This window comes from Leucopleurus acutus (genome assembly GCF_964270905.1).
Source record: "Leucopleurus acutus genome assembly, chromosome: 20".
Lineage (NCBI taxonomy): Eukaryota > Metazoa > Chordata > Mammalia > Artiodactyla > Delphinidae > Leucopleurus > Leucopleurus acutus.
This window is the reverse complement of record NC_139162.1, coordinates 14,357,109-14,383,825: the sequence shown is the minus strand read 5'-3', so window position 1 is coordinate 14,383,825 and position 26,717 is coordinate 14,357,109. Positions and strand designations below refer to the sequence as shown.

The window sequence follows — 26,717 nt, the reverse complement described above, 5'->3', positions numbered from 1 at the left end:
GATTTTCATGAAACCAGAGGCCAAGAAAGGGGAGTCCTGAGCAGCAGCCGTCTTCCTTCAGGACTTAGAAAGGCCACCTTTGGGGTGAGATGAGCCATCCTCCTCTAGGCTGCGGCTCTGGGGACAGCTGGAGCCCCTTCAGTGTCATCTCTCTGTTTGCTGACGTGTCCCTGGGGGACGTGCTGCCCTGTCCACACCTGCCCCAAAGCCGGGGCCTGCTATGCAGGCTTTTGTGATTCAGAGCGTAGTTTTGTGGTCACAGAGGACTCTTCACAGCTTCACTTTGGTTTATTAAAATTAATATTCAGGATCCTTGCTTTTCGTTAACCGTTGAGTTCCATTTGCAATTTCTGCTCTAACAAGTGTTAGCGATCCCTTTTACGGGGAGCTGATGAGATTATGGGCCCTGTTGGGGGCCGTTAGCGATGAGAGCCCATCCCCTGCTCATGACAAGCTGATGGGTCACAGGCTGGGCTGCGCAGGTGGGCGTCTGTCCTGTTCTGCCCCAGGCTGGTGGTCGATGAGCTCGTTTATGTCTCCGCGTCCCGGGGGCACGGGGCTGGCTTTTGGAGTGTGCAACCTGAGCAGCCACACGGGACCCCACGCTTGGTGTAATGCTCTGCTGTCGTTGCCTTGAAATTCTTCACGCTTTTTTGAAGAAGGAGGCCCCGCATTTTCTTTTTAGCACTGAGCCCTACAGATCATTTACCTGGTTGGTCCTGAAGAGGGGCAGTTACAGACCACAGTGTGTCCCTGGAATATTACTGAGGGCAGTGAGGGAAGAAGAGGGGACAGGTCACTGGAGAAAGAGTTGTGCAGAGAGCCTGGGAGTGCGGAGAGAGAGTGGAGGGTGGGCACAGAGGGACAGGGAGAGGGGCCGCCTTAAAATCAACGGGATGAATAGGATGAGAGATTAGGCATTTTGTATGGGACTCAAAAAGGCAAGAACACCCCTGTGATTATTTGTCTGCTGGAAGTGTTGGCCGTCTCCTCGACCGGGAGCCTTATCCGGGCAGGTCTGTTGTGGTTCTTCATTATATAAACCCCAGCGTGAGTGTAGCTCATAGCCTGTGGTTAATGCTCCAAACAATAGTCGTCAAACAATGACAAACTTCGTAACCAAGCTGAATGACAGTGAAATCTGTTTCTTTGACAAGCAGCCAGGTCCCCGTTGTCGTCCAGGGCACTGGTTAAGCGGAAACCAGCAGGTCCTTCGGCGTTGATCACTGATATTTCCATGGTTGGTTTGGTGTGATGGAGCACATGCCCTTTGGGACATATCCATGGGATGTGAGCTGGTGGCACTGACCCCATGGATCGCTCTGCACCTTTTGAAGAAGTTCCTTCTCTCAGCTTCTGGCCCTCCAGTCTGGATTCTGTGTCTCTCTCCTGGGTTCCTTTTTCCTCTGCCACCCCTCACCGCAGGCACTGTGGCGCTCCAACTCATGCACCTTTTAAAAACATCCACTTAACAGGATGACAGACAGCGTGGTTGGTCCCTCCAGCCACTTTTGTCACTTCCTGCCTATTTCCGTGTTAGGTACAGGCTTCCCACCCGGCCAGCACTCCCACCCTTATCCCTGCAACTGAACAACCCCTTTGGTCCATGTAGGTGGTCTGTACATGATAAATATGCTTGCATTGCCTCTCTGGTATCTACCAGTCCTACCTGCCTTCCCTCCCCTGGGGGCTCCTCCCTCCAAGGCCAGCTCTCCCTTGCTCCTCTCCATGTGTGTATGTGCTGGAGAAAATCCTCCAGAATGAGGCCCCTCTGGGAAGATGATGTTGCTAGGAGCCAGGACAGGGTCTCTGTGTGGTGTCTGCTGTGTCCTGGGCAGCTGCAGCTTCCTGCGGGAGGGGACATGGGAACCTCCGGGGCCTAGGGTGAATTTCAGCGCCCTTCTCGGTTTGTGGCAGTTTATTATCAGTGGTCTGTGCAAGGTCCCTGCCTTGTTTCAGGCCCTCTGAATGAGCTTTCCCACTCCCATGCCTCCCTCTCCCACCGGAGGCCACCATTCTGGAACACTCAGTGGGTGTCTTTTGGTTGTCTTAATGCTCTAACAGAGCATCGATGCTGTCTTGTAAGTACTTTTAATTCACATAGGTGGTATTGTTACGCCATTTCTTAATCTGTTTCCTTTCACACTCAACACTGTTTTTGGATGTGGTTTTCCCCTCTACATTCTTAAAACTCATTTGAGATTACCCAGGGAGCTTTTGTTTATGTGGGTTAAAACTCTCGATACTACTTACCGCATTTGAAATCAGAATGGAGACATTAAAAAAATTACTTATTTATTGAGTCATTTGAAAATAGCAATGGTGAACACATTGTATGTTAACATAAATAACATTTTATCATTATTATGAAAATAGTTTTGACCCCGCAGACTCTCTGTCCTACGGTAAAGTATCAGTCTGTTCCAGAAAGTGAAAGGGCACCGTGAAGGACAAGGTCTGGAAAGTGAAAGTGAATTTCATTTGTATTACTTTATAATACCTTTGTCTGAAAAGAAAGGGTGAAATATATTCTGTTTTAGCAAAGTTCGCTCAGGTTGGGTGGGCTTGCCTCCTTGGTTCACTGATTAATACCATTGCCTACAATAGAGAAGGTTGTTCTCGATAGCAGAGATTCTGTATCCCACCAGAAAACTTTTTGGTGCTTTACGTTGAATTCGCTGTGTCCTAGAATAGACCATTTCACACCACAAAAAATAGAAACTCCTCACTTACGAACAAGCTATGTGTATAATTCTGTTTATTCTACTTAATTTTTTCACAATCAATGCCTGCATAGGCATTTTAAAAGAAAGTTAAGATATTATTCACCTTTGTAGAGAGTATAGGTCAGTGGGTTTTAGTATGTTATTAGGTTGTGCAACCGTCACCACTGTCACCACTATCTAATTGCCTAATTCCAGAACATTTCCTTTTTTTTTTTTTTAAAGACTTCTTTCGATGTGGACCATTTTTTAAAAAGTCTTTATAGGGCTTCCCTGGTGGTGCAGTGGTTGAGAGTCCGCCTGTCGATTCAGGGGACAAGGGTTCGTGCCCCGGTCCGGGAAGATCCCACATGCTGTGGAGCGGCTGGGCCCGTGAGCCATGGCTGCTGAGCCTGCACGTCCGGAGCCTGTGCTCCGCAATGGGAGAGGCCACAACAGTGAGAGGCCCGCGTACCGCAAAAAAAAAAAAAAAAAAAAAAAAAAGTCTTTATAGAATTTGTTACAATATTGCTCCTGTTTTGTTTTGGTTTTTTGGCCACGAGGCATGTGCGATCTTAGCTCCCTGACCAGGAATCCAACCTGCACCCCCTGCACTGGAAGGCGAAGTCTTAACCACTGGACCTCCAGGGAAGTCCCTCCAGAACATTTTCAGAATGAAACCCCGTCCGCATTAGCAGTCACTCCTCAATACCGCCCCCCGCCACCCCGGCCCCCGAACCACTGCCCCAGCCCTTGACAACCATTAGTCTACTTTTGGTCTCAATGGATTTGTCTGTTCTGGACATTTCACGTGAATAGAATTGCACAGTATGGGGCCTTTTTTGTGTAACTTCTTAGTATAATGTTTTTGAGGTGCATCCATGTTGTAGCATGTATCAGTACTTCGCTCCGTTTTATGAGTGATTAATATTCCAGTGTATGGATACACCACATTTTATTTATCCATTCATCAGTTGATGGGCATTTGGTTTGTTTCCACTTTTTGGCTATTATGAACAATGCTGCTGTGAACATTTGTGTGCAAATTTTTATGTGGATGTATGCCTTCAATACTCTTGGGTCTGTTTACTTTTATTTTATTTATTTATTTATTTATTTTTGTGGTACGCGGGCCTCTCACTGCTGTGGCCTCTCCCCCTGTGGAGCACAGGCTCTGGACGCGCAGGCTCAGTGGCCATGGCTCACGGGCCCAGCCGCTCCACGGCATGTGGGATCCTCCCGGACCGGGGCACGAACCCGTGTCCACTGCATCAGCAGGCGGACTCTCAACCACTGCGCCACCAGGGAAGCCCGGGTCTGTTTACTTTTAAATGTTGTTAATTAAGTGGGTAACCAAGGATTAAATTCTCAGGCACCCATGATCATATATTAATCAAGTGTCTATATCCCTTCTGGTAACTCTTTAGATTCTCCCTTTTCAAATAATTTAATAAATATAGAAAAAAAGAGAAAACTTTCAAGATATCTTTTACACCTACTGTGTTCTTTGAGATTTCTCAGAGGAGCCCTGGAAAATCACAAAGATTTGTTTTTGCATCTTATCAAAAGAGAGTGCCAGAAAGAATTAGGTTGGTTTGATGTGTTACTCTTATAAGATTTGCACAAGAAGATTTGTCAGATCAGAGAACATTTTTGGCCTTCCTGAGGTTATGCTTATACAGATGAAATGTTAATGTAAGTAGTTTAGAAATCGTGTGGTTTATGGAAGCTCCTCGTGATTTGTCAGTGCCCATATATTTTTACCCTCAGGGGAAAGCCTCACCTAAAGTCTCATGAAATCATTCTGTACGATAGCCTGAGAGAGAAGTTTACTCTCCTCCATTTTGATCTTACTGGTTAGAGTAATCAGTTAACCACAGCCATGAAGTCTGTGTCATCTTAGAGATGTTTTCGTTTAGCCTGGTGTGTGCCTGAAGGCTCTGCTCTAAGCTGCAGGGTGCAGCGTGTGTCATCAATTTAAAAGGACAGTCTTAGAGCCTTGTGATAAAAGACTGTACCAGGTGCTTCAAACCGTTCATACTTTATATAAAGAATAGACTCTTGGGTGCAGGCTTCTGAGCTGACGTCAGTTAAGCAGCTCTCAGACTATAAACGTGGATCGAGTCAGGATTTCCAGGACTCTTTTTGGTCCAGAAGCAGATGGCTTCATGAAAGCAGACTGCTAATCCAAGATCCAGTGGAACAAGAATGAGTTACAGAGCGCTGCATGGAGGGATGTGGGAATTTCATTGTGGTTATTTTTTAAAACTGTCGGTAATGTTGTTTTAACACTCAGCTTACTGGCTCTATGAGGAAGCCTTTTTTCTTCTTCAGCTCCCTGTCATCCGCAACAATTTAGTAGATTCTGCTTTTGTAAGCGGGGGTAAGACATTTAAAGATGATACTCAGTCTACACTGGTGTGCAGTGGGATCTCACAGTGGCATTTCCCTAATGGCTGATGATGTCAGTCGTCTTCGATGTGTTTGTTTGCCATTTATAAACGCTATTCAGTGAGATGTCAGGGGGTAAGATTTTGAAGGAGGCTTGCACACCGTTCACTCCAAGCTTCCCATTCTACAGATGGGGAACTTGAGACCAACAAAGGGGCTGTCTGGCCAAGTTCTCCCGGTTGACTATGATCTCTGAGTGGAAACAAAGGACAGGCGTAAGGAGGACCGAGCACCCTGATCCAGGCTTCTGGGTGGTTTCTAGGACCCCCCTCATGGGCCCGGTGTGTGAGGTCAGCTCCTGGGCCCTGGCAGACAGAACTGTCCCTTGGGGTGTCTGCCAGGTTTGGAGGACTCCCATCCCCGAAGGAGGATGCGGTACACCAGGTGGGCGCCTGGGGGGCGACTTCCCAAATTTGGAACCAGCTGGGTCCCCGTGAGTCCTGGGGCAGCCACAGAACACACAGCAGAAAGCAGAGGAAGCCTCCTGCGCTACGGCCACAACAGACATCATCCCCACGGCTGCCAGTTAGTGAGACCCCGTGCCGGGCGCCGTGCGAAGCATGTGTGTGACTAGCATCCGCTGGATCCTTGCAGAAACACTCGCAGGAAGATATATTCTTACCCATATTTCATAATGTGACAGGAGCACAAATATCGAGTAGGCGGGCCTCTGTTTTATGTTTTGTTTTGTATGCACTTCCTGTTGGCTGCTGTAGCCACTTACCACAAACTTGGTGGCTTAAAACGACACAGATTTATTACCTTACAGCTCTGGAGGTCAGAAGTCCAAAATGGGTTAAAATTGAGGTGTCAGCAGGCCTGCGGAGCTTCCGCAGGCTCTAAGGGAGAATGTTTTCCCGCCTTTCCTAGTTTCTAAATGCTTCCCGCTTACTGCATCCTTCTGACTCTGGGTTCTGCCTGCCTCTTTCACATCCAAGGACCTTTGTGATTACTCTGGGCCCACCTGGCTAATCTGAGATAGTCTCCCTGAAGTCAGCTGACTAGCAACCTTAATTCCTTCTACAGTCCCAATTCCCCTTCGCCATGTAAAATAATGTATTCGCTACATCCGAGGATTTAGGGCTCAGACATCTTTGGGGCCACTATTCTGGGGAGCTGAGGGATGCCAGGTGAGGAGGAGGCTGGAAGGAATGGTGCCCCCAGGTGTGTGGGTTGGGCAGGACAGTAGAGTGTGAGCACCGCCCTGGAGGACCTACCTTCTAGCTGGGGGAGCACCTGAACGCACGTCAGGGCACGTCGTCATGTGCTATGGGGAAAAACATTCCTGGTGGGGAGGGGTTATGGGGCATCGGGTGGGGGGTGAGTGGGTTGCAGTTTAATCAGGGTGGGCCTCACTGAGGAGGTGACGGTTGAGCCAGGACCAGAAGGAGAAGAAAGGAGTTGCAAAGCAGCCTGGGAAAAGAGAGTGATGTCCAGCCTTGCACAAGCTGGTCCTGTCTGGTCCTTGAGCTTTCCCCTCTGAGCTTCTCCCCTCTGAGCTTCAGCTCTCAAGGGACTTGCAGTCCCCCCAGTTGAGCCTGGCTTCCTCTGGCTCTGGTGCCACTGTGGACGCTGACGTTTTAACTGCCAGGCATTCTCACCAAGGAGTTTAACCCCGCCCCCAATCTAGGGACCTCTTCCTGTGCTTTTTTCTGACCTACCACTTACCGTGCGGACTTGCTAGTTTCCTCATCTCTCAGGCCCAGGAGCCTTTAAGCTCTCGGCAGCCAGGGACTCTCCTCTTCACTGCTGTGTCCCCAGCACCTAGCGTTTGTCTGTCTCATGGATGTTTGTTGAAGGTCCACAATGTGAATGTGCAGTCTGGTTTCCGTTGGTGTCCTGATAGACACCAAATGCCAGGCAGCGTGTCCCAAATCCCAGTTACCCCCCCGACCCATCCCCAAACCTGCTCCTCTCCTGTCTCGGTTAATGGCACCCACCACGCACCCAGTCGCTCCAGCTAGCAGCCTCGGAGTCATTTCTTGACTCCTGTTTTTCTCGCGTGTCACGTATCTAGTCCTTAGCAAGCCCTTTTGATTCAATCCTAGAAACAGGTCCAGAATCTGCTATTGCTGTCACCTCCCACCACTTCCTTGGCCCAAGTCATCAGCGTTTCTCAGTGGCCCTGGTGCGTCAGCCTCCTAACTGGCGCCTCTGCTTTCTCCCTTGCCTCCTATAGTTCAGTGTTGACGCAGGAGCCAGAGTGACCTTGAAAATAAATCATGTCACTTCTCTGATGATCTCCCCCCTCAGTGGCTTCCTTTGACACAGTAAGATCCGAAGTCCTTTTTATTGTGGCCTCCACCTGGCCTTACCTGTTTCCCCAGCCCCATCAACTGTTCACCCCCTTCCCTCATTCTGCCCAGCCCCAGTGACCACATTTCTGAGCATGCCAGGAACTCTCCCACCTCAGGGCCTTTGCACTGGCTGTTTCCTCCATCTGGACTCCCTTCCCCAAGATGGCAGCAAGGTCCACTCCCTCACCTCATTCACATGTCTTCTTGAATTTCACCTATTCAGAGAACCTAAAATAGTGCCTCCCTCCCCTCTTCCTATCACTTTCCCTTGTTGAACTTTAGAGCACGTATCACAACTTTATGAACATTTTAATCTATGTATTGTCTTTTTCACCTTAGAGTATAAGCTCCATGAAGGTACTCAACAAATACTTATTATTGAACGAAGGTGCCCATGGGAGTGGCACCCAAACTGGGAAGCCAGGGAGGGATTCCCAGAGGAAGGGGCAGTCCCTTTGTTGCTGCTGCCAAAGGGGGCGTGTGGGCCACACGTTCAAGGGTGCACCAGATACACAAAAGGGAGGCTCCTTGTGGGATCATGTGTTCCCCGAGGGTCAGGGCCATGCCCTCTCAGTGCCGCCGAGCCTATCCCCTATGTCTTTGTCTTCCTTCCGTCTCCCCACGCAACCTGTGGTAGAAAGTAGTTGTCAGGAAAATTGTATTATTGACAGTTTGCTTGGGGAAAGAACTGCAGTGGTCCAAACCATTTTGGGTTCTTCCCAGTGACCTGGCACCTTGTGGATTTGACCAGCCTGCTCTCTCGGCCCTGAGATGCAACTAATTCCAGCTAATCGAGTTAGCTGTGTGACACTGCTCTCTTCCTCGGGACTTACTAACTGGACTTGGTGTTCCTGGGCATTTTCCTTTTTCTTCATAGCCTGTTTCTGCTGGCCTTTGTGTTAGAAGGTGAGGCTGTTGATAGAGTTGCCTGGAGAAACTCAAGACAAGAGAAAGGTGCTGGACCTCACAGGGGTGGGGCCGTTCCTGGGGTGGTCCTGGGAGGCTAGGGTAGAAGACAGGTGTCCCCCTCCAAAATACAGAGTTAGATGGGTTTGTGCCTGGCTTTCGGTAATCTTTCCAAAGGGAATTTTGTGACTGGAGAATGTACCCGGGAGACAGTTGCCTTTAGGTTTGAAATCTCTGCGTCTGCATGGGACTGCTCTATTTCGGACTTTGGTCTCAGGTCCCAAGGCTCTATGTGGAATGGGAAATTCCACTCAAGGGCATGGAGCTGGGCTAGGATCTTCCGCTGAAGGGTTGTGTTTAGAGCTCACCAGCTCCTAACGCACCTGTGAGTCAGGCAGCAACAAAGTCTGGTGTCCACAAGAGAGAAAGAAGAGGGTGAAATGAATCCCAGATGCCACCCCACGCTCCCTGTCACCCCAGCCCCTGTTCCCCTGGCGTGGGCTCCTAGCACAGGAGAGAGTCAGCACAGCCCTGAGGACGGCACGGCACTGTGATGGCCTTAGCATCACCCTCCCCTCTCCCTTTGTCTCAATAGACAGATACCTGCATTCACAATGAACTAAATGGGCTTCTGAAAGACCAGGTGTCCCTGACGGCATGAGTTTCCCCTTCTGCTGAATAGAGATTGTGCCTGGGAGAAAGGGCTCCCAGGCCCTTTCCCTTTCCAGCAAATCTGGGTCCCGGAGTTGCAACCAGGTAGAAAAGGACCCACCTCTGCCCCTGCATGGATCCCAGGCTGTGGCAACCGCTCCACCCCATCTTGCCTCGGGGGCTTTGAGGGGAAGCCCAGGCAGAGCAGTGTGTGTCGGGAGGGCAGGTGTGAAGCTATAGACTGGGCTACAGCGCCTCATCCTGGGGGATGCTGGCCGAGGACACCTAGGGATGATAGGGTGGGGGGCTGCGCTTAGTGGACAGGAGATCCCCTGGTAGGATACATAGGGGTGGCAGGGAAATCGGTATTAGGCAGTGCAACAGGGCCTCGTGGGAGCTGGTGGGTGGTTCCCCTTCCCCTCACTCTGTTTCTGTCTCTTCCTCTCTCTCTCAGTCTCTGTCCTTCCTCCCTTCCTTCTTTCCTGTGTTTTTCTCTGCATCTTCTCTCCACTACTCTCTGACTCTCCCGGGCTCTTGGTTCCTACTCTTCTCAGCATCACTTCGGGCTTGGTTTTGGATTGCTGTCGTGCCACCTCTCGCCCCCAAAGCCGTATCACCACCCAGCTTCAATGCCACACATTCTGCCTGACAGCCCTGGCTCTCAACCTCAGATTCTAGGAGACTCGTAGGGGCCCCGCCTGGACCAGATGTCCACTCTCGGCCCCGTCAGCCGTGGGCAGGCAGACAGAGGTCAGGTGGCTCGCCGGCTGCATCATCCAGGGGGTGAACAGGACAGGCTTTCTCAGAAAGGGGCGTGGCTGGGAAAGAAAGGAGGCGTAGATTCGACCCACAGGGTTCTGTTGCTCCAGGTGAGCTCCTGGTTATTGAATGGACACTTCCAAAGTGACTTAACGTCTTTGAGCTTTAGTTTCTTCATCTGAAAATCGTATCCATCGCAAAGATTGTTGCGACGTTAAATGAGGTAATGTCAAAACAGTCAGTATCTGATAGCATTAAAAAAAAATCAGGTATCTCTCTGTTCTAGGATCCCAAAGAGTTCTGTGCACCCAAAGGCCATGCTGGCCCTATACCAAGGGGCATCTGATATGTTGCTGTGGGGCAAATTGCATTTCGAGGGGGAGAAGTTAAGTTCGTGGTGCCTGGAACTCCTGGGTGGAGGTCCCCCCTGCTGGGTGGAGATCACCTCGTCCCACTGTTGCCACAGGCCATTGGTAGCCCTACTGTAAAGAATGTGGATCCAGGGAATTCCCTGGCGGTCCAGTGGTTAGAACTCCGAGCTTCCACTGCAGGGGGCTCGGGTTCAATCCCCAGTCAAGGAACTAAGGTCCTGCGAGCCGTGCGGTGCGGCCAATTAAAAAAAAAAAATGTGGATCCAATCCTCGGGATTCATACCCTGGCTTTGCGCCGCCAACTGGCCCTAAGACATGGGGCTCGTTACTTGACCTCTTTAATCTTGAGTTTCCTCATCTGTACGCTGGAGACAATCACAGCACCCCTCTCAAGGGACTAAGAGAGAGACCGCAGGCAAACTGTTTTGCATAATACCTGGCATTTAGTAAACTTTCAATGAACTGATAACTGCTGTTACGATTTCAGAAACGTGGAAACAAACATGGAGCAGAGAAGTGACAGGCTGATGGAGAGAAGGCAGTGAGTGGCAAGGGAAAGTACAGCGTCCTGGGGTCCCACACCCTTGCTTCTAGCGGTTATGCCCCAGTTGGGTGGTCCCCTCACGCTCCCCACTCACTCGAGAACAGGCTCTCTCTTTGTCAGGGACCAGCGGCAGAGAGAAAGTTGACCACTCAGCCAGAACTGGGAGAGCTTCCACAGGAGAACATTTCCTTTTTATTGTCTGTAAACTCTTCTTTGGTAAACAAGAAACCCAAAGGGAAAGGGAGCACGCTGAGGCAAGGACAGGGCCGGTGCCCGCCACGAACAAGGAGCTCTGAGAAGACAGCTACACCACTAGCGAGGCGGGGCATGGAACCCGGGGGTTCGGGGTGGCTGGCGGCATGGGGGAGAGGCAGAGGGGAGGGTGCACTCTGTTGGACATAGAAGCCTAAATCATACAGCGAATGAGCTCATGCATCACAGCGAAGAGAAGGAGGGACTCCCCACCTGTGGCCCCGCCCACCTTCTGTGCGGTTGGTGCCCCTCTGCATGCAGAGCGCTGTGACTGGTCATCCAGGGTTGGGTTGGAGGGGGCTCCAGGGGGCCCGTCAGCAGCCCCTTCTCCATCTCTTCTTTCCTGCTCTGCAGGCTGGCGTGTGTGCAGATGGCAGGGGCAGTGGGAGGGATGCTCAGGATCTCCGGGGCTGGGTGGAAGTGGCAGGGCAGCAGGGGCAGGTTTGAGGGGAGGTGGAGAAGCAGCCCCCATCCCCCCTTTTACATGGGTGGCTCACTGCAGAGGACAATCTCCAGGTCCTTGCGGTAGAGCCTCCCCGCCTCGGCCAAGGACATGACGCTCTTTTTGTAGCTGGTGAGCTGTTGGATGTTCATTTCCTAGAAGACAGAGAGGGAGAGGGTAAGAGGCTCAGAGGACAGCCCCACCTACACGGCCCAGCTGTTCATTCAGCCAGAACCTTCCCCTTATCCCATCTCAGTGCAGGTAGCTTAGAGGCACACAAAGCATGGGCCTTGGGAGTCAGAAAGCCCTGGATGAAAAACACTCTCCCTTTCACTTAGTGGCTGCATTGCTTTGGGGAAAGTATTCAACCTTTGCTGAGTCTCAGCTGCCTCATCTGTAAAATGGGTACAGTAACGAGCCTGCCTCATTGAGGTGTTATGATGATTACGTGAGGAAATGAATGTAAACAATACTTAGCGCAGTACCTGACACACAGCATGCACTCCAAACAGTAGCTGTTGATGACAGTCATTATCTGTGCATAGCTTCTCTAAATTCCTCTGCCTCAGTGAGCCTCCCTTTACTCAAGCTGCTGGGTCCCTGCACGTGAGGAGAATGCCAGGGGAGCTCCCTGGTTTCGTCTTCAGGCCCCTTGGATCATGCTTCCCTAAAAGCCTCACCCAGCGAAAGAAGGGATTCTAACTGCTTTCTCCTCCAGCGGCAAGCCTACCAGCCTACTGCTTGTTCACTGGCTCCTTGTGGCCTTGAGGGGCACTAAGACAGGTGACCCACAGACATATGCCCAGAGTCTCATACAAAATGGAGACCAACACGTACAGAACACCAACAGCCCACATGCCTTGTGTTGCTTTGGATGGAAATAGCCGAAAGTTCTGAAATAGAGCAAAGTCATCATCAACGTTGGAAACTCACTAAACAACCGTCTTTTTCTTTCCCTCCTCCTTCCTCTTCCTCCTCCTTTTGTATGGAACACGTCGGCAGATCTTTTTTTTTTTTTTTTTAAATAGTTCCCTTTCCAGGCTGATGGGTCATTATCTCCATTCAGCTAATGAGAAAAGTGAGGTGTAAAGACTAAGGTATTGGCTAAAGGATGGGACCAACTCTACAGCCATAAGGAGTCTTGGTCCCCTGAGTAATTCTGTACGTGGCTCACCTGCCCTCAGTGCTCCAAGGTCAGTCTTTTATTGCATCGTTTGGTGACATCCCCTCACGTTACTGATTCCTGGGTTTGTGCCACCACCCAGCCCCAAGGCACTTTGCAGGCATCTCTAGCTTTGAGGGGCATCTTCACTAAAGTTGTGAAGTTCCTGGAAAAAATGTCGCCTACTCCATAACACCAGGGTGTGCCTGAGCGACCTACCACTCAATTAGGAGCTAAGGAAGTGACCCCATATATCAAGCCTGAGCTTGACAAAACCCTCCAGTTCAGTGTGGCATCAAGAGTTTTAGTAGAATGGACAGACGGGGCTGCTTACTTTCTGTGTCTAGAAGTATTGCTTGAAGCTGAGGATGGCTTTAGCAAGTTGCAACCATCTTAGGACTGCTAGGAAATGTCGAAGTTTGAGCCCATCAGCCTGTCCCTCAGGAGCCTCAAACGTAAATCTGCTCAGAAACCGAATCACCGTCCGTGAAGGCACCATCAAAATGGCATACACGGACTTCCCTGGTGGCGCAGTGGTAAAGAATCCGCCTGCCAATGCAGGGGACACGGGTTTGAGCCCTGGTCTGGGAAGATCGCACATGCCACGGAGCAACGAAGCCCGTGCGCCACAACTACTGAGCCTGTGAGCCACAACTACTGAGCCCGCGTGCCACAACTACTGAAGCCTGCGCGCCTAGATCCTGTGTTCTGCAACAAGAGAAGCCATCGCAATGAGAAGCCTGCACGCGGCAGTGAAGAGTAGCCCCCGCTCGCCGCAACTAGAGAAAGCCTGCATGCAGCAATGAAGACCCAACACAGCCAAAAATAAATAAATAAAAAATAAATTTATTAAAAAGAAAAGGCATATGCATCTGCCATGTGGGCTCACCTAAAAATGGCCATTCCCCTCCCATCTCAGGGGCTGTTATTTACAAGCATGCAGCTCTCTCTACTGATTCATTCACTCAATCCCCATGTGCTAAATCTGGAGCTTAGTACAGGTGGAAGGCTCCCGGGTAAACAATTTTATTAATATCCTTGTTCTCTAATCTTCAGAGTTGTTTCCTAGCCCCAACACCTGACTCTTTTTTGTTTCCACATCTCGAGTCAAGCTGTGTAGCCATATGAGTTGTCTTTTGTGGTAATCAAGAAAGAGCCTAGTTAGGTGATGACCAGGAAATTCGGGTCTCTCCCAAGATTTAATGCCTGCCTTCAAGGCCCATCAGCCTCAGGCATAAAGCAGGGTGATATGGAGAATAATCATGCCTCATTAATACAATTACAGTTAAAGATATTTTCCATTACGATGCGCAACATTCCTTGGACACATAAGGATGCACAAATAATTTTCTCCTAGAGTTTGGTGCCAGGAAAACGTCTGCTGAGTTCAAACACTTGGTGAGTACTTCCTTTCTTCCTAGGAAGTATTTGCTTATAATTTGTTTTCTGCCTCTTTCAAAAAGCAATTGTAGGTAGTGTAAAGCAAAAAAATAAATTTAGGGTGAAAGAAATGAAGGATGATATTCCGGATAAAGAAGTCGGAAGGCAGTTGGAAAGGGAGACAGATAGACTCAGAGGCTGTGATGAATTTTTTGCCCTGAAATTGAGCATTATATTTAGCTCTAGCCGGACCGCCCAGGCAGTTAGACAACGCAAGGAATTATAGAGCGTTCCTCATCTAATTAAAGAAAGCAGCAAAACCATTTTCTCAGAGAAAGACATTTTGCAGGAGGTGGAGGAAAATGCCGCCAAGACTCATCTCCCGGTTCCTGTAAAAAAGTCTTTTTTGTTGGCCATGTGGCTGACACTTCCAAGAACTGGGCCACATCAAAACTGCCATGGCCTCATAGCTGCGTTATTTCCATCAGCCAGCAGGCAGAAGAAACCCAAGTGTCTGCCTGTGAATGGACAGATAAAATGTGGGATAGACACACCACGGAATGGTACTGAGCCTTAAAAAGGAAGGAATTTCCGACATGTGCTACAACATGGATGAACCTTGAAGACGGTTACGCTGAGTGAAATGAGCCAGAAACAGAAGGATAAATACTGTATGATCTCACTTATATGAAGTATCTAGAGCAGTGAGATGCACAGAGAAAGTAGAATGATGAGTGCCAGTGGCCGGGGGCAGGCAGCAAGGGGGAGTTATTGTTTAATGGCTACAGAGTTTCAGTCTGGAAAGATGAAAAAGAGTGCTGGATGGTGGTGACAGTTGCACAACATCGTGAATGTAGTTAATGCCACTGAACTGTACTTAAAAATGGTTAAGATGGCAAACTTTTTTAGGTGTATTAAAAAAAAAATCAGTCAATTCAACCAGAAGAAAACCAAACCAAAAAACTGCCGTTGCCTTGTTAGGGGGTGATCAGAGAGGAGCAAAACGCACTCCTCGGCCTTCCTTCCCACCCCCATCCCGCCTCCAGGACAGCACCCCACCTCCGGGCTCAGCCACTCACCTTCTTGTTTTTCTCATACAAATCCTTCAGGAGGGCATCCAGCTCATTCTCATCAATGTAGCCACTTCCATCCTGGCGGGGAGCAGAGGGTCAGCACAGAGCCTCAGAACTCAGGCTGCAATGACCCCCGACCACAGTCTAGCTTTGCTAACGGTCTTTACTCTGAGCAAAAGAGGTGCCCAAATAACGTGTCACTTCTGACTTTACCAGTCACTGCAGGAACGGGAGGGTCCAGGGAAAACTGTTGGTAACCTTCCCTTCTGGTGTTTTTCATTTGCACTGAAATTGTAAGTGAGGTTCAAGAAGCATTTTGCTAACTCCCTGGGTGTCGAATCCCACAACAAGATGTCAGGATGAACACAGGCTATTTAAAGTTTACCCCCAAGCCTACAGTTCTAAGGAAAACCATTGGAGTCACCTACACAGGGGCAGGTAAGGGAGGGGTGACATTGGTACGGAGGGCCTCTCACTCCCCACTTCCTGGGAAGACAGCAAGATTATGACCTGGCACCAGGGGAGCAGTACTGAGCACCTCCTCTCTTTGGGTACCAACAATGTAATCACACCCTAGTTCCAGGCATAACCCTCTTCCATGAGCTATTGTCTCCTATACTTTTAAGGAACCAAAACCTTGGGTCCCACAGGCCACACACTGAAGGACATTTATCTTCTCACACAGCAGAAGATGCTGCAGGGAATCCAAAGGGACAGGAGGAAACTGCATGGCTCAGATTGCTGCTCCGACAGCTCCTTTACGCCTAAGGACCAAGGCGAGCCATTCTGGTGGGGTGGGGGGGAGGGGGGGCTGGAACGGGCCTCCTCCTGCTTTTCCATCCACACCGTCCTCTGTCTTACCTTGTCGTAAAATGTGAAGATTGCGTTGAACTCCTCCGAGGTCAGCTTCATGCCCTGCAAGGCCCAAGGTATTAAAGACAGAAGCGAAAGCCCTGCAGAGAGTGAGTGTGTGTGTGTGTGTGTGTGTGTGTGTGTGTGTGTGTGTGTGTGCGCGCGCGCGCTGAGGAGGGGTGAGCTCAGAGGGGTGAGGGGAAGGGGGGAGGAATTGAAGAAAAGCACGTGTGTGCGTGCGCGTGCGCTGAGGAAGGGTGAGCTCAGGGGTGAGGGGAAGGGAGGAGGAATTGAAGAAAAGCAAAGAGGCTATTTTACCTGAAATTTAAGCAGGAAGTTTTCCTGTACAGGCAAGAGTCTGGAAAGAGAATGTTAGAGCAGCGATTAGGAGACAGAGCAGAAGCAAGAACAACTCGGACCTGGGGGGAGGGGATGCAGAAGGAGCATCTGTAGTTATGGAAACAATCTCTGAGCACTTAATAATCAGGTGTCAGTGGAAAGTTCTAAAAAGAGGGAGACGGAACGTTGAGGTGATGATGATCATGATTTGATCTAACTTTGATTTGTGCTTCAGGACACCTGACCTGTCACCTTCCCCACTAATTGATCTTCGCGATAGGGACGGTAGCACAGGGATGATCTGCAGGGATCTTGTGAAAAGTGATGCTGGGGTGAGTGAGGGCAGGCACTTACCGGGACATCTCCGAGAGGCCCAGTTTGCCGTCCCCATTCAAGTCAAACATCCGTAGCTGTTGGGGACAGAAAGTGGTGCCTGGGTTATTTGCTTTGACTTTCTCTCATGTCGGACCTTGGCCTGCCATCCCCTGTACTGGAGAGGAAGGAGGATGGGGGAGTATGCGCATGCGTCCTCTGAGGTCACCTGGTGGCAGGGACCAGCATGGGCTGAATCGGTCACTGGGGAGACAGCAGGGACTTGGTCATGGCTCCCCTCCCCCTTTCTCAGGGACAGGGCCGCAGAAGACAGCAGACCAGCACCGAAGGCCCACCCTCTCCAAGTTTATCCTCTCCTGGAGCTGTGGAGGCTGTCATGGAAACAGATGCTCCCGTCTTACACTGTCCCAGGAGCATCTGGCTGAGTGGGGACCTCAAGAGAGAGGGTGCAGGGCCCGTGAACTAGCATCCCTCTTGCTGGCTGCCACTGGGAGTCACCTCTCCTGGACCTGAAGAATCAGCCAACTAGCGACCCCACAAACCCCGAATCCCACCGATTTGGGGCCCGTGTCCTGCACCCCTGGGGAGGAGGGATACTTCCAGCCACTCACTATGGTTTGGGTGTACTCTTGGAGCTTAGGTTCATCATATGGTCGGTTCGCCTTCTTCAGCAGGTCAGACAGGAATCCCTGGAATACCAAAGTCCTCTTCAGAGCTCCCAGTTCAGGCTGTCTGTCCCTGACTCACCTGCTCCTTCAGACGGTCACTCAACACTGTTTTCCGGGGCACATCATTTGCGTAGCTTGCAGCCCTCACAATTCCCCCACCCCTTAATGCTTGTGGAGTAACCCTGAAGGGGGAGGGAGCTGCTGGATGCAACCTCACCCCAGAGGCCAGGCAGTAGAAACTGGCTCTGGCTCCTCAGAGAGCCCAGGACACACGCTAAGCAGTGCCTGGGACTCCTTGGGTCCAGAGGAGTTTAGGGGTAGACGTGCAAGCGAGAAGGCCAAACTGCTGGAATGCCTGTCCTGGGCACTGACGTGCAGAGGAATGTGGACTGGTCGAACTCCTGCAGCTCTGTGTTGCTGATTTCACATGGCTGAACATGTCTAACCATTCAGAGCCGGGCCTGAGTATCCCAAAGCAGACCACACACCTACATTCCTCACCCACCCTCTCCTCCCTCCCCAGGTTCCTTAAACCCACCACCACTTTGGTCTCAGGCCCATTCTCTGCGCCCTCCATGCCCTCTCCAAGGCTCATCTTACCTTGAGTTCGTTGGCTTCGATGTAGCCGCTTCTGTCTGTGTCATACTTCCGCCAAGCCTGCAATGGGAATGTCAACCTATTCACAAAGATTTATCCACACCTATAAGCTTCCCTCCATCTTCCTTTAACGGGCCAGGCCGGGTCTTGATATTCAAGAATATTACAATGAGATGGGGGACATGGAGATGGTCTAGACCAGTCCCTTCCATGTCGCAGTTGAAGAGATAAGGGAAGGTGTCTTGGCCAAGGTCACAGAGAAGAAAACAACCCTGCTGGGACAAGGTCTCCTTACTGTAACTGGCTTCAGGATCATCTTGTAACCAGGGTTATGGTTTTCTAAGGTGTTAACCAGGCAGATTTTTACCAGGACCAGCACTATAATCTGTTGGATCCCATTTTTGCTGTGGGTATATTGGGTGTCCTTTTACTGTTCTGGAAGCTTCTCATTCTCCGCGTGGGAGTTGGGAGCAAGGGTAGGAACCCTCTGGAAGGGGCAGAAGCAGGCTTTGGTTACTCTTCATTGTACTGCGTCCTCAACCCCTCCACCACGACGCATATGGCAGCCACGTCTGAAGGTGGAACAGAATTGGTAGTGGAATCAGTTTGTTTAGACTATCCCAAGGCCACTCCCCCATCTTTCTGATAAAAAACATCGCCCCATTTTTTTTTTAGGAAACCACCCCTCTCATGCTCAGTCCACATGGTTCCAGAGGGGCTGATCCATCTCCAGAGGGAGGCATGTGATCTAGGCCTAGACAATCGGTCTATCACGGGATCTTGCTCCATGCTGGTTCTGGGCTCTGATCTGAGTCCCAGTTATTCAGTACATGCACTGGGTCCCTGTGAGGGATCAGAGAACTGCCTGCTGACCACAGCGTCTGGGGGATCAAAGAGAAGCAGAGCTTCAGCAGGTGATATGGGTCTGACCACCTCCTTCCTCTCTGTTCTGGCCATCTGAGCAGGAGCAGACATCACACAGGAGAAACAAGGAAAAACAGTTGGAATGGTTTAAAAATGTCCACCAATTCTTCACCTCCCTAGTTTCCCTCTCCTTGAATGTGGACTGAACTTCGTGACTCACTTCTAATGAATAGAACACGGCAGATATGGCAGTGTGTGGCTTCCAAGCCTAGGTCATAAAGACATTGAGGCTTCCTTCTTGTTCTGCCTCTTTGATCACTCACTCTGGAGGAAGCCAGGTGCCACGTCGTAAGGACACTCAAGCAGCCCTATAGAAAGGCTCATGTAGTGAGAAACTGAGGCCCCTTGCCAACAGCCACGTGAGTGCACCACCTTGGAAGTGCATCTTCCAGCTCCAGTCAAGCCTTCAGATGACTGCAGCCCAGCTGACATCTTGACTCTGAACCAGAGCCACTTGGCTGAGCTGTTACCAAATCTCCAACCACAGAAACTGAGAGATAATAAATGTTCGTTGCCTTAGGCTGGTAAATTTTGGGGGGTAATTTGTCACACAGCGATAGTTAACTAATACAATGGTCCTGAAAAAATCTGGTCCTGAATGCAGCTGTCCTGAAACCCCAGTGTTTAACCCAGTCTATCTTGTGGGGAGGCGGGAATACCATGGTCGGGGATGAGAGTGGGTGTATCTGTGACAAACGGCCCAGAGAACCCTGTTTCCCTAATCTTTGGTCTATTTTGGTGCCTGATCACAGTTCTTAGATTTTCTTCCAAGTTTTCTTCCCTTGATTTTTATTCCCTTCTCCCTCAGCTCCAAACAGCACAGCTAGACACCAGCAACTCTTGATTTTCTGAAAGTCAGCAGGCGCTAATTCTTTTCCCAAATTTGATCGCCTGTCTCCTCAGCTTCTCCACATCATGTCCCCCACTTTAAAAAAAGTTTTTATTGTGGTTGATTTACAATGTTGTGTTAGTTTCTGGTGTACAGCAAAGTGATTCAGAAATATATATATATATATATATATACACACACACACGCGCGCGCGCGCGCGCATATATATATATATTTTTTCCATTATGGTTTATCACAGGATATTGAATATAGTTCCCTGTGCTATACAGCAGGACCTTGTTGTTTATCCATTCTATATATAATAGTTTGCATCTGCTAGTCCCAAACTTCCAATCCATCCTTCCCCCACCCCACCTCCCCCTTGGCAGCCACAAGTCTGTTCCCTATATCTGTGAATCCATTTCTATTTCGTAGATAAGTTCATTTGTGTCATATTTTAGATTCCACATATCAGTGATATCATATGGTATTTGTCTTTCTCTTTCTGACTTAGTATGATAATCTCTAGCTCCATCCATGTAGCTGCAAATGGCATTATTTCATTCCTCCTTTATGGCTGAGTAATATTTCATTATATATATGTACCACACATTCGTCTGTTGATGACATGTCCCCCTTTTATTGTGAGGAGTGTGAGAATGTATAGATATTTTAGGATCTTTCTTCCATACCAGCAAACTAGGCTGTGTAATTCTCATGGTATAGTAGTGGCTCAAAAAATTTGATCCTGATTTTTTAAAAAGTTATGAGATATGAGCAAGTCCCGATAAAAAGGTAGATTTATTCTACGTACAATTTGGGTAAATGATTTTTGATTAGGGGAGAGTTCTTTCTTTGGGGAAAGAAAATGCCCGGCTCCATCAAAATATCCCTTCCCATGCTCTGAAAGCCCGCCCTTGAGTAAGCACAGAGAAATATGTGCAGATTTTCAAATATGACGTCACCAACCACCTGCATACCTTTAGTGTACAGGAATTTAGTTCATCTAGGTTGAGTCTTGACTGGGAGAAAAAGGCAGACACCCCCTAAATTGCCTCAGGGGAGGATAACCTGAAGGGACCCCAGTCCTCCCAGAAAGCAAAGCAGCCAGCTGCTTTCGGAGTGAGATCATCCTAGCAGTTCTGACCTCCCTCCCTCCCTCCCTCTCTCCCTCCCTCCCTGGATCCACCCCCAGCTCCATGCTCTCACGCTGGACTTCTCTTTCCATCCCATACGTTGTGCTCAGCCATCACAAAGTATGGTCATTATTCTCTTCCCATTCAAGGAAAAGAGTTCAAGAAACCTGGGCTTTGTGAAATCTCAAAGAAATCCTGAGGTGTCACTTACGTTAGAAATTAAAATGTTGGGATGAGCAGTGGGATGGAAGCATCTGGCAGCACAAACCTTTCAGGGCTACAGAGGGGCCATTTCATGTTTCCAGCTGATAAAGATGGAATGAATGGACAACCCCAGGAGGGGATGGTCCTGTAGGATGATGGGGTCCCAGGAAACCTGTGGGATGGGGGTGGCGTTGGCTCAGTAGTTATGCTGGGGCTTAAAGGATAAAGGCAGGTAAAATATGGAACCATGTCAACTACACAGAGAGAAACCACTGATGATTTAGAGAGAGAGGGTTTCCTTCCCCTCCCCTTTAAGCATCTCTGCCCCCTGCAAGCTGTCATCCCCATTCTCCTGATCATAGGTGGAAGGGAGGCCAATCTCTGGCCGCCTCCCTATCAGGAAAGGAGTAATCAAGTATAAACGCTCCCTTTTCTACAGACAGAAAAACGAACACTCACGAAAGCAGCACCCTGACAAGTTCTATGTATAGGCGGACTTTTCCTCCTAGACAGGCAAGGGGGGAACTAAGAACAGAATCCAGCCTGTCAATGACCAGCTTATGGAATTTTGCCATCGTGAAAAAACTGGAGAAAATCCTTTAAAGCACAATAAAATTAAATCCATATCTGATGCTTAGGCAAGCTACCACTTCAAAAAATGAGTCTTCTGCCCTAAGAATCCATTATTTCTAACTGACTTTCTATCTATATGGGGAACTCACTGCCATGTGTGTTTCTGGACTAGCTCTCCAGTCATGTTTAAGCAGTGAATCAGGGACAGGGGATTACCGGTGGCTAGAAATGGATTTAACATGACAAGTGGCGACTGGAGTTGTGTTGAAGGCTAGTCATTATTTATCACAGCAGGCACTGTGTGTGCATGTGTGTGTGGGTGGTATGGGTTGAATTTCACCTTGAGGGACACATACATTGAATGGCTAGGGTGCAGAGCCCCAGAAAAATAGCAAAAATAACTGGTAGTTCGCCGGACATCAGGATTAGTAATATATTTGGTTAAACCGCATGGAATTTCCAATTTTTGTAAATAAAGAATGGTGAAATATGAGCAATTTCACATGGTTCAATCTGTCAATTGCATATTACTCAAAAGACACTTGAGTTTGGATGTCCTATTTCCCATGAGGATCTCAAAGAATTGCTACTGCAAAGATGGCAACATCTATTTTAAAGATGGACAGTGAAGCCCAGACCACAGTCAAACACCAAACCTGGAAGATACTGGAAACTAGAATTCTCACTGGGCTTTTCCAGTTTTAGAATGGTACCTAAATCCATCCTTCTCAAGAATGCTCCTTGGAACTCTGAATTCCAGGAGCACTAATGCTATTGAGTGAGAAGGAACTATGAAAGATTCTGGAGGCAAACCAAGTGAAACAGGTCTCTTTACTGCAGGATTTCTCAGAGCTTGTAATATGCAAATATCTATGGCAAATACCCAAATGGGAAGTGGTGTGTACACATTATTTTCCAAAGGTACTTTACCCAAGCTTACCTCTCACCTTATTCCCCACACTTTAACGTGCACACACGTCACCTGGGGATCTTGCTAAAATGTAGATTCTGATTCAGTGGGTCAGGGACTCTGCATTTCTTTCTTTTTTTTTTTTTTTTGCGGTACGCGGGCCTCTCACTGTTGTGGCCTCTCCCATTGCGGAGCACAGGCTCCGGACGCGCAGGCTCAGCGGCCATGGCTCACGGGGCCAGCCACTCCGCGGCATGTGGGGTCCCCTGCCTCGGCAGGCGGACTCTCAACCACTGCGCCACCAGAGAAGCCCGGGACTCTGTGTTTCTAACAAGCACCCAGGTGGTGGCGACATTGATGCTCCTGGTCCATGGACCACATTTTGAGTAGTTGAGCTACTCAAAAGGGGTTTAGTGTCTTCCAGGGACCATTCCCAGGCATTGGGTGGGCCTGGCTCTGAACAGAGAAAGGCAGGCCCCGATGTACAAAAGAGAAGGCAGCGCCTTGGTCTCACCTCCATAAACTCGGTGCTGGAGCCCACATGCTGCCTGAAGCACAGAAGGAAGTTCTCCTCAGTCGGCAAGATCTGCGCCAGCTGTGGGGATCAGAGAGCAACAGTAACATTACGGAGAGCCCTGCCAGGAAGCAAACAGACTTTCATGCAGGAAGGATGGAAACCAGCCAGTGGCAAGGCAGCATGGGAGTCATATTTTGCTCCATTTTGCTTCCTTTCTTGAGAACAGGGGCTGACAGCCCTTCAAAGGGGAAGAAGGGTGTTCTGAGAAGCGCTTCTGGGTCACGCCCAAACCTTCAGGTATGAGCAGCTGGAGGGACAGAAAGTGGTGCCACTTTAAAACGCGAGTATCCAGACTCAATACTTACTAGATGGTTCCACATATATAATTCTAGAAAATGCAAACTAATCTGAGTGCAGGAGGGCCTGACCAGACAGAGGAGCATTTTGGGGGTGATGGAGATGCCGTATTTTGATTGTGGTGGTGACTACCTGGCTGTATACAACTGTCTAAACTCATGGAATTTTACACTTCAAATCAATACTGCTTATTATATGTAAATTATACCACAACAAATCCGATTTTTAAAAAACTGCAAGTACTCTTGTGCCGCAAACACTGTTGGCTGCCCCCCTCCCCCCCCAATGGCCTTCCCCTCTTCTCTGCTCCCAGCATGCTTGAGTCACAGGCAAATCCCAATTAGTCTCAGCTAGATGTGATAATCCCATTTCCCTGGCCAGTGATTGGCTTATGGCTAGACATGTGACCTACTCCTGGCCAGTGAAATGTGAGGGGCGGTCTACTGCGGGTACCCCTGGGAAAGGTTTCCTTATTCTTATCAGGGACCAAATGAGATGGGCCCCTTCTGCATCTGGATGTGATGCCTGGAAGTGCTCTAGCCAGCTAGCTACCAGCCTGAGGATGAAGCTGTTTTAGGGGTGGAGAACTGCTGAGAAGCAGGGCTGGAGACCTTGTCTCCTTCACCAGGAGTCAGTCCTTCTCATGGCCTTTCTCATTAGGAGCCTCTCATAGTTTAAGCTAAGAGTCAGTATATTATGGCCCATGAACCAAATCTGGCTCAATGCCTGTTTCTGTAAATAAACTTGTATTGGAACATGGCAGGGCCCTTTCGTTTACATACTGTTTGTGGTTGTTCTGTGCCACAGGGCAGAGTTGTTGAAGGCAGGGTTTACAGCTTGCAAACCCTAAAACACTGACCATAGTCTGGAACTTCACAGAAAAAGCCTGCCCACCCCTGGTTGAAGCCCATTTGAGTCAGGATGTTCTGAGGCCTGCAGTGTAGGCATCTATAGGGATGGTCTTGGTGCTTTTCACAGATCACCGTTAACTGGGCTGGTAGCCCATCCCTCAGCTGCTGTGAAGGACGACCGGTAGTGGCTCATTGCTGCCCCCTGCAGGAGAACTGCCCTCCACCAAACTGCCCCAGCCATCCTCCCCTCCGACCCCCATCCTGGAGGGGGCAGCTTGCATCCAACGCCTGATTGACATAGGGGTGCAAAGGGCAGTCCTACCCCTTGCTTCAAGGTGGGGCCAAGCCCGAGGCGCAATGCACACTCCAGAGCCCCCCACGAGATGAGGCCAAGACGGGGCTCCAGCTGAGACCACGCGCTTGCCTAGGGTCTTGCTCTGCCCTTTCCTGTTGCTCTCTCCTCCCTTCTCTTGAAATCCTACCCACGAATCTCTGTCTCAGTCTCTCCTAACAGGGCACTGACCTAAGGCACCATGGCAACCAATTCACCCCGGGAGGAGTCCTGCCCTCCTTTATGTGCTGCTGTCATCATTCTGCACCACTTGACCATGGGTTGCAGACTGACTTCCAGAGGTGTATGGTTAGGCCTGCACACACAGGCACATGTAGATGTGTCTGTATAAGTGTATGTGTGTATATATAAATTGTTAAACAAGGAGGCCATTAGACTGAGGTAGCGTTAATGCCTTAGTAGCCTACGTAAGCAAACCAAAGTCTAAACACACAGCCAAAGCAGCCAACTAGGCTTTCCTGAAAGATGCGCCCAACCAAACAATTTCCTTGCTTTGTAACTGGCTCTTCCATATAAACGTCTTTCCCGTAGCTCCCATTGGTAGAGTGTTCCTAACTATTTTAGGTTTGGCACTGGCCCATCTGAATTGATTTTTGCTCCAATAAACTCTTAAAATTTTTAACATGCCTCAGTTTATCTTTTAACAATATGTATATATCTATGCACATCAATACACACATATGAATGTATGTGTGTGTATATATTAATATATATAAATTATACATGCTACCTATATAAATTATATGTACACACACACACACACACACACACACACCTTTGGATGCCTTTAGGTGGGGCATGAACTCTCCTGTTCTGCAAACTTCACCCTCTCTTCTTTCTTAAACTGAGCTCATCACACATTTATAGTACCTGTTGGACCCTGAGAGCATTAAAAGTCTTCATCCCTGTCTTAGGCCAATGTGTGTTGCTTCCTCGTTCCTTGTGAGTCAAAGGAAAAGCTCCATCTGTTCTCTTTCATCAGCCTAAGTGCTGGGAGGGGTGGTGGGGCTTCAAGACCACCACCTCCCTTGGATCCCTAGAAGGACTCCTGTGCGAGGGAGAGGCACAGGCAACCGACGGCCCTTCCCGTGTAGCTCTTAGCAGGATGCTAGGACTCACCTCTGCCATCTCGATTTTCCCATCTGCGTTCTTGTCATACTTCTGCATGAATTCCTTCATCTTCTCCCCAAGGTTGTCACTCTTCGACATCTGCAGAAAGACAAAGGGCGCTGATTTTGCTGCTGGGTCCCCTGTGAACCGTGGATCTCTCACCCTCTTGGTGCAGCAATGGTGGGGAGTCATTCTGCACCCCAAATATGCAGGCATGGAACCAGGTTGAACCAATGCTCTGAGTAATCAGGGCTGCACCCTTTCCCTTTTTAGGGTTCCTCCAAATCTAAGTGTTCTCTCTCTTTTTAAAAATACATTATTTATTTATTAATGTCTGCGTTGGGTCTTCGTTGCTGCGTGTGAGCCCTCTCCAGTTGCAGTGAGCGGGGGCCGCTCTTTGCCGCGGTGCACGGGCCTCCCATTGCAGTGGCCTCTCCTGCTGTGGAGCACAGGCCCCAGGAGCACGGGCTTCAGTAGTTGTGGCACGTGGGCTCAGTAGTTGTGGCTCGCGGGCTCTAGAGCGCAGGCTCAGTACCTGTGGCGCACGGGCTTAGTTGCTCCACAGCACGTGGGATCCTCCTGGACCAGGGCTCAGACCCATGTCTCCTGCATTGGCAGGCGACTCTTAACCACTGCGCCACCAGGGAAGCCCTAAGTGTTCTCTTCTTTGAGGCTCAATCACATTATTTTCAAAGGGAAACAGAACATATGGATGTGCTCTGTACCACATAAGTAAACATGCCCGTCTGCCTTTGAGATGGATTAAACCATAAGTCTACCAGAAGGGTGAGGACTTATTTCCATCACTCAGATGTGAGAACTCAGGCCCCAACATTTCATTGAGGCAGCTTCTAATAAGCCCAACCTATTGCAGGGGCCCCCAATAAGTTCTAGACATTCCACCAGAGCAAAGGTGATCGCTCATTTTCTTCTTTAAAGACTAACTGGAAATTCTACAATGCTTTTCACTCTGATTTTAGGCTAGGAAGAATGTGACCAGAAAGTCTGTATAGTTGAGGGGTCATTTAAATAGTCCACTAGATGAATGTGACTACTAAAAAGGCAAAGAGCTTCAAAAGTTCTATTGCGCCATCACCGCCTAACTTAAGTCTAAGGTTCTCTTGAAGTTCTCAGAGCTTCTCTTCGCTTGGGGTGCTGCTTGTTAAGTGTTTGCA

The 26,717-nt window shown here is 49.3% G+C and overlaps 2 protein-coding genes across 2 annotated transcripts in view; both read right to left on the bottom strand.

Annotated features, from left to right (window-relative positions):
• Positions 1–26,717, bottom strand: part of CHST4 (carbohydrate sulfotransferase 4) — a gene marked incomplete at its 3' end in the record, with an annotated part of 208,677 nt that overhangs the window by 177,916 nt on the left and 4,044 nt on the right. The gene's annotated exons all lie outside the window — the stretch shown is intronic.
• The window catches only part of CALB2 (calbindin 2), a gene marked incomplete at both ends in the record, with an annotated part of 28,262 nt that continues 12,958 nt past the window's right edge, over positions 11,414–26,717 (bottom strand). The window contains 9 exons of the mRNA XM_082863067.1: positions 11,414–11,530; positions 14,997–15,068; positions 15,852–15,905; positions 16,161–16,200; positions 16,536–16,591; positions 17,126–17,203; positions 17,783–17,839; positions 22,870–22,950; positions 25,552–25,641. Coding sequence (XP_082719193.1) covers positions 11,414–11,530; positions 14,997–15,068; positions 15,852–15,905; positions 16,161–16,200; positions 16,536–16,591; positions 17,126–17,203; positions 17,783–17,839; positions 22,870–22,950; positions 25,552–25,641 — 645 coding nt within the window. The remainder of the gene's footprint in view (positions 11,531–14,996; positions 15,069–15,851; positions 15,906–16,160; positions 16,201–16,535; positions 16,592–17,125; positions 17,204–17,782; positions 17,840–22,869; positions 22,951–25,551; positions 25,642–26,717) is intronic.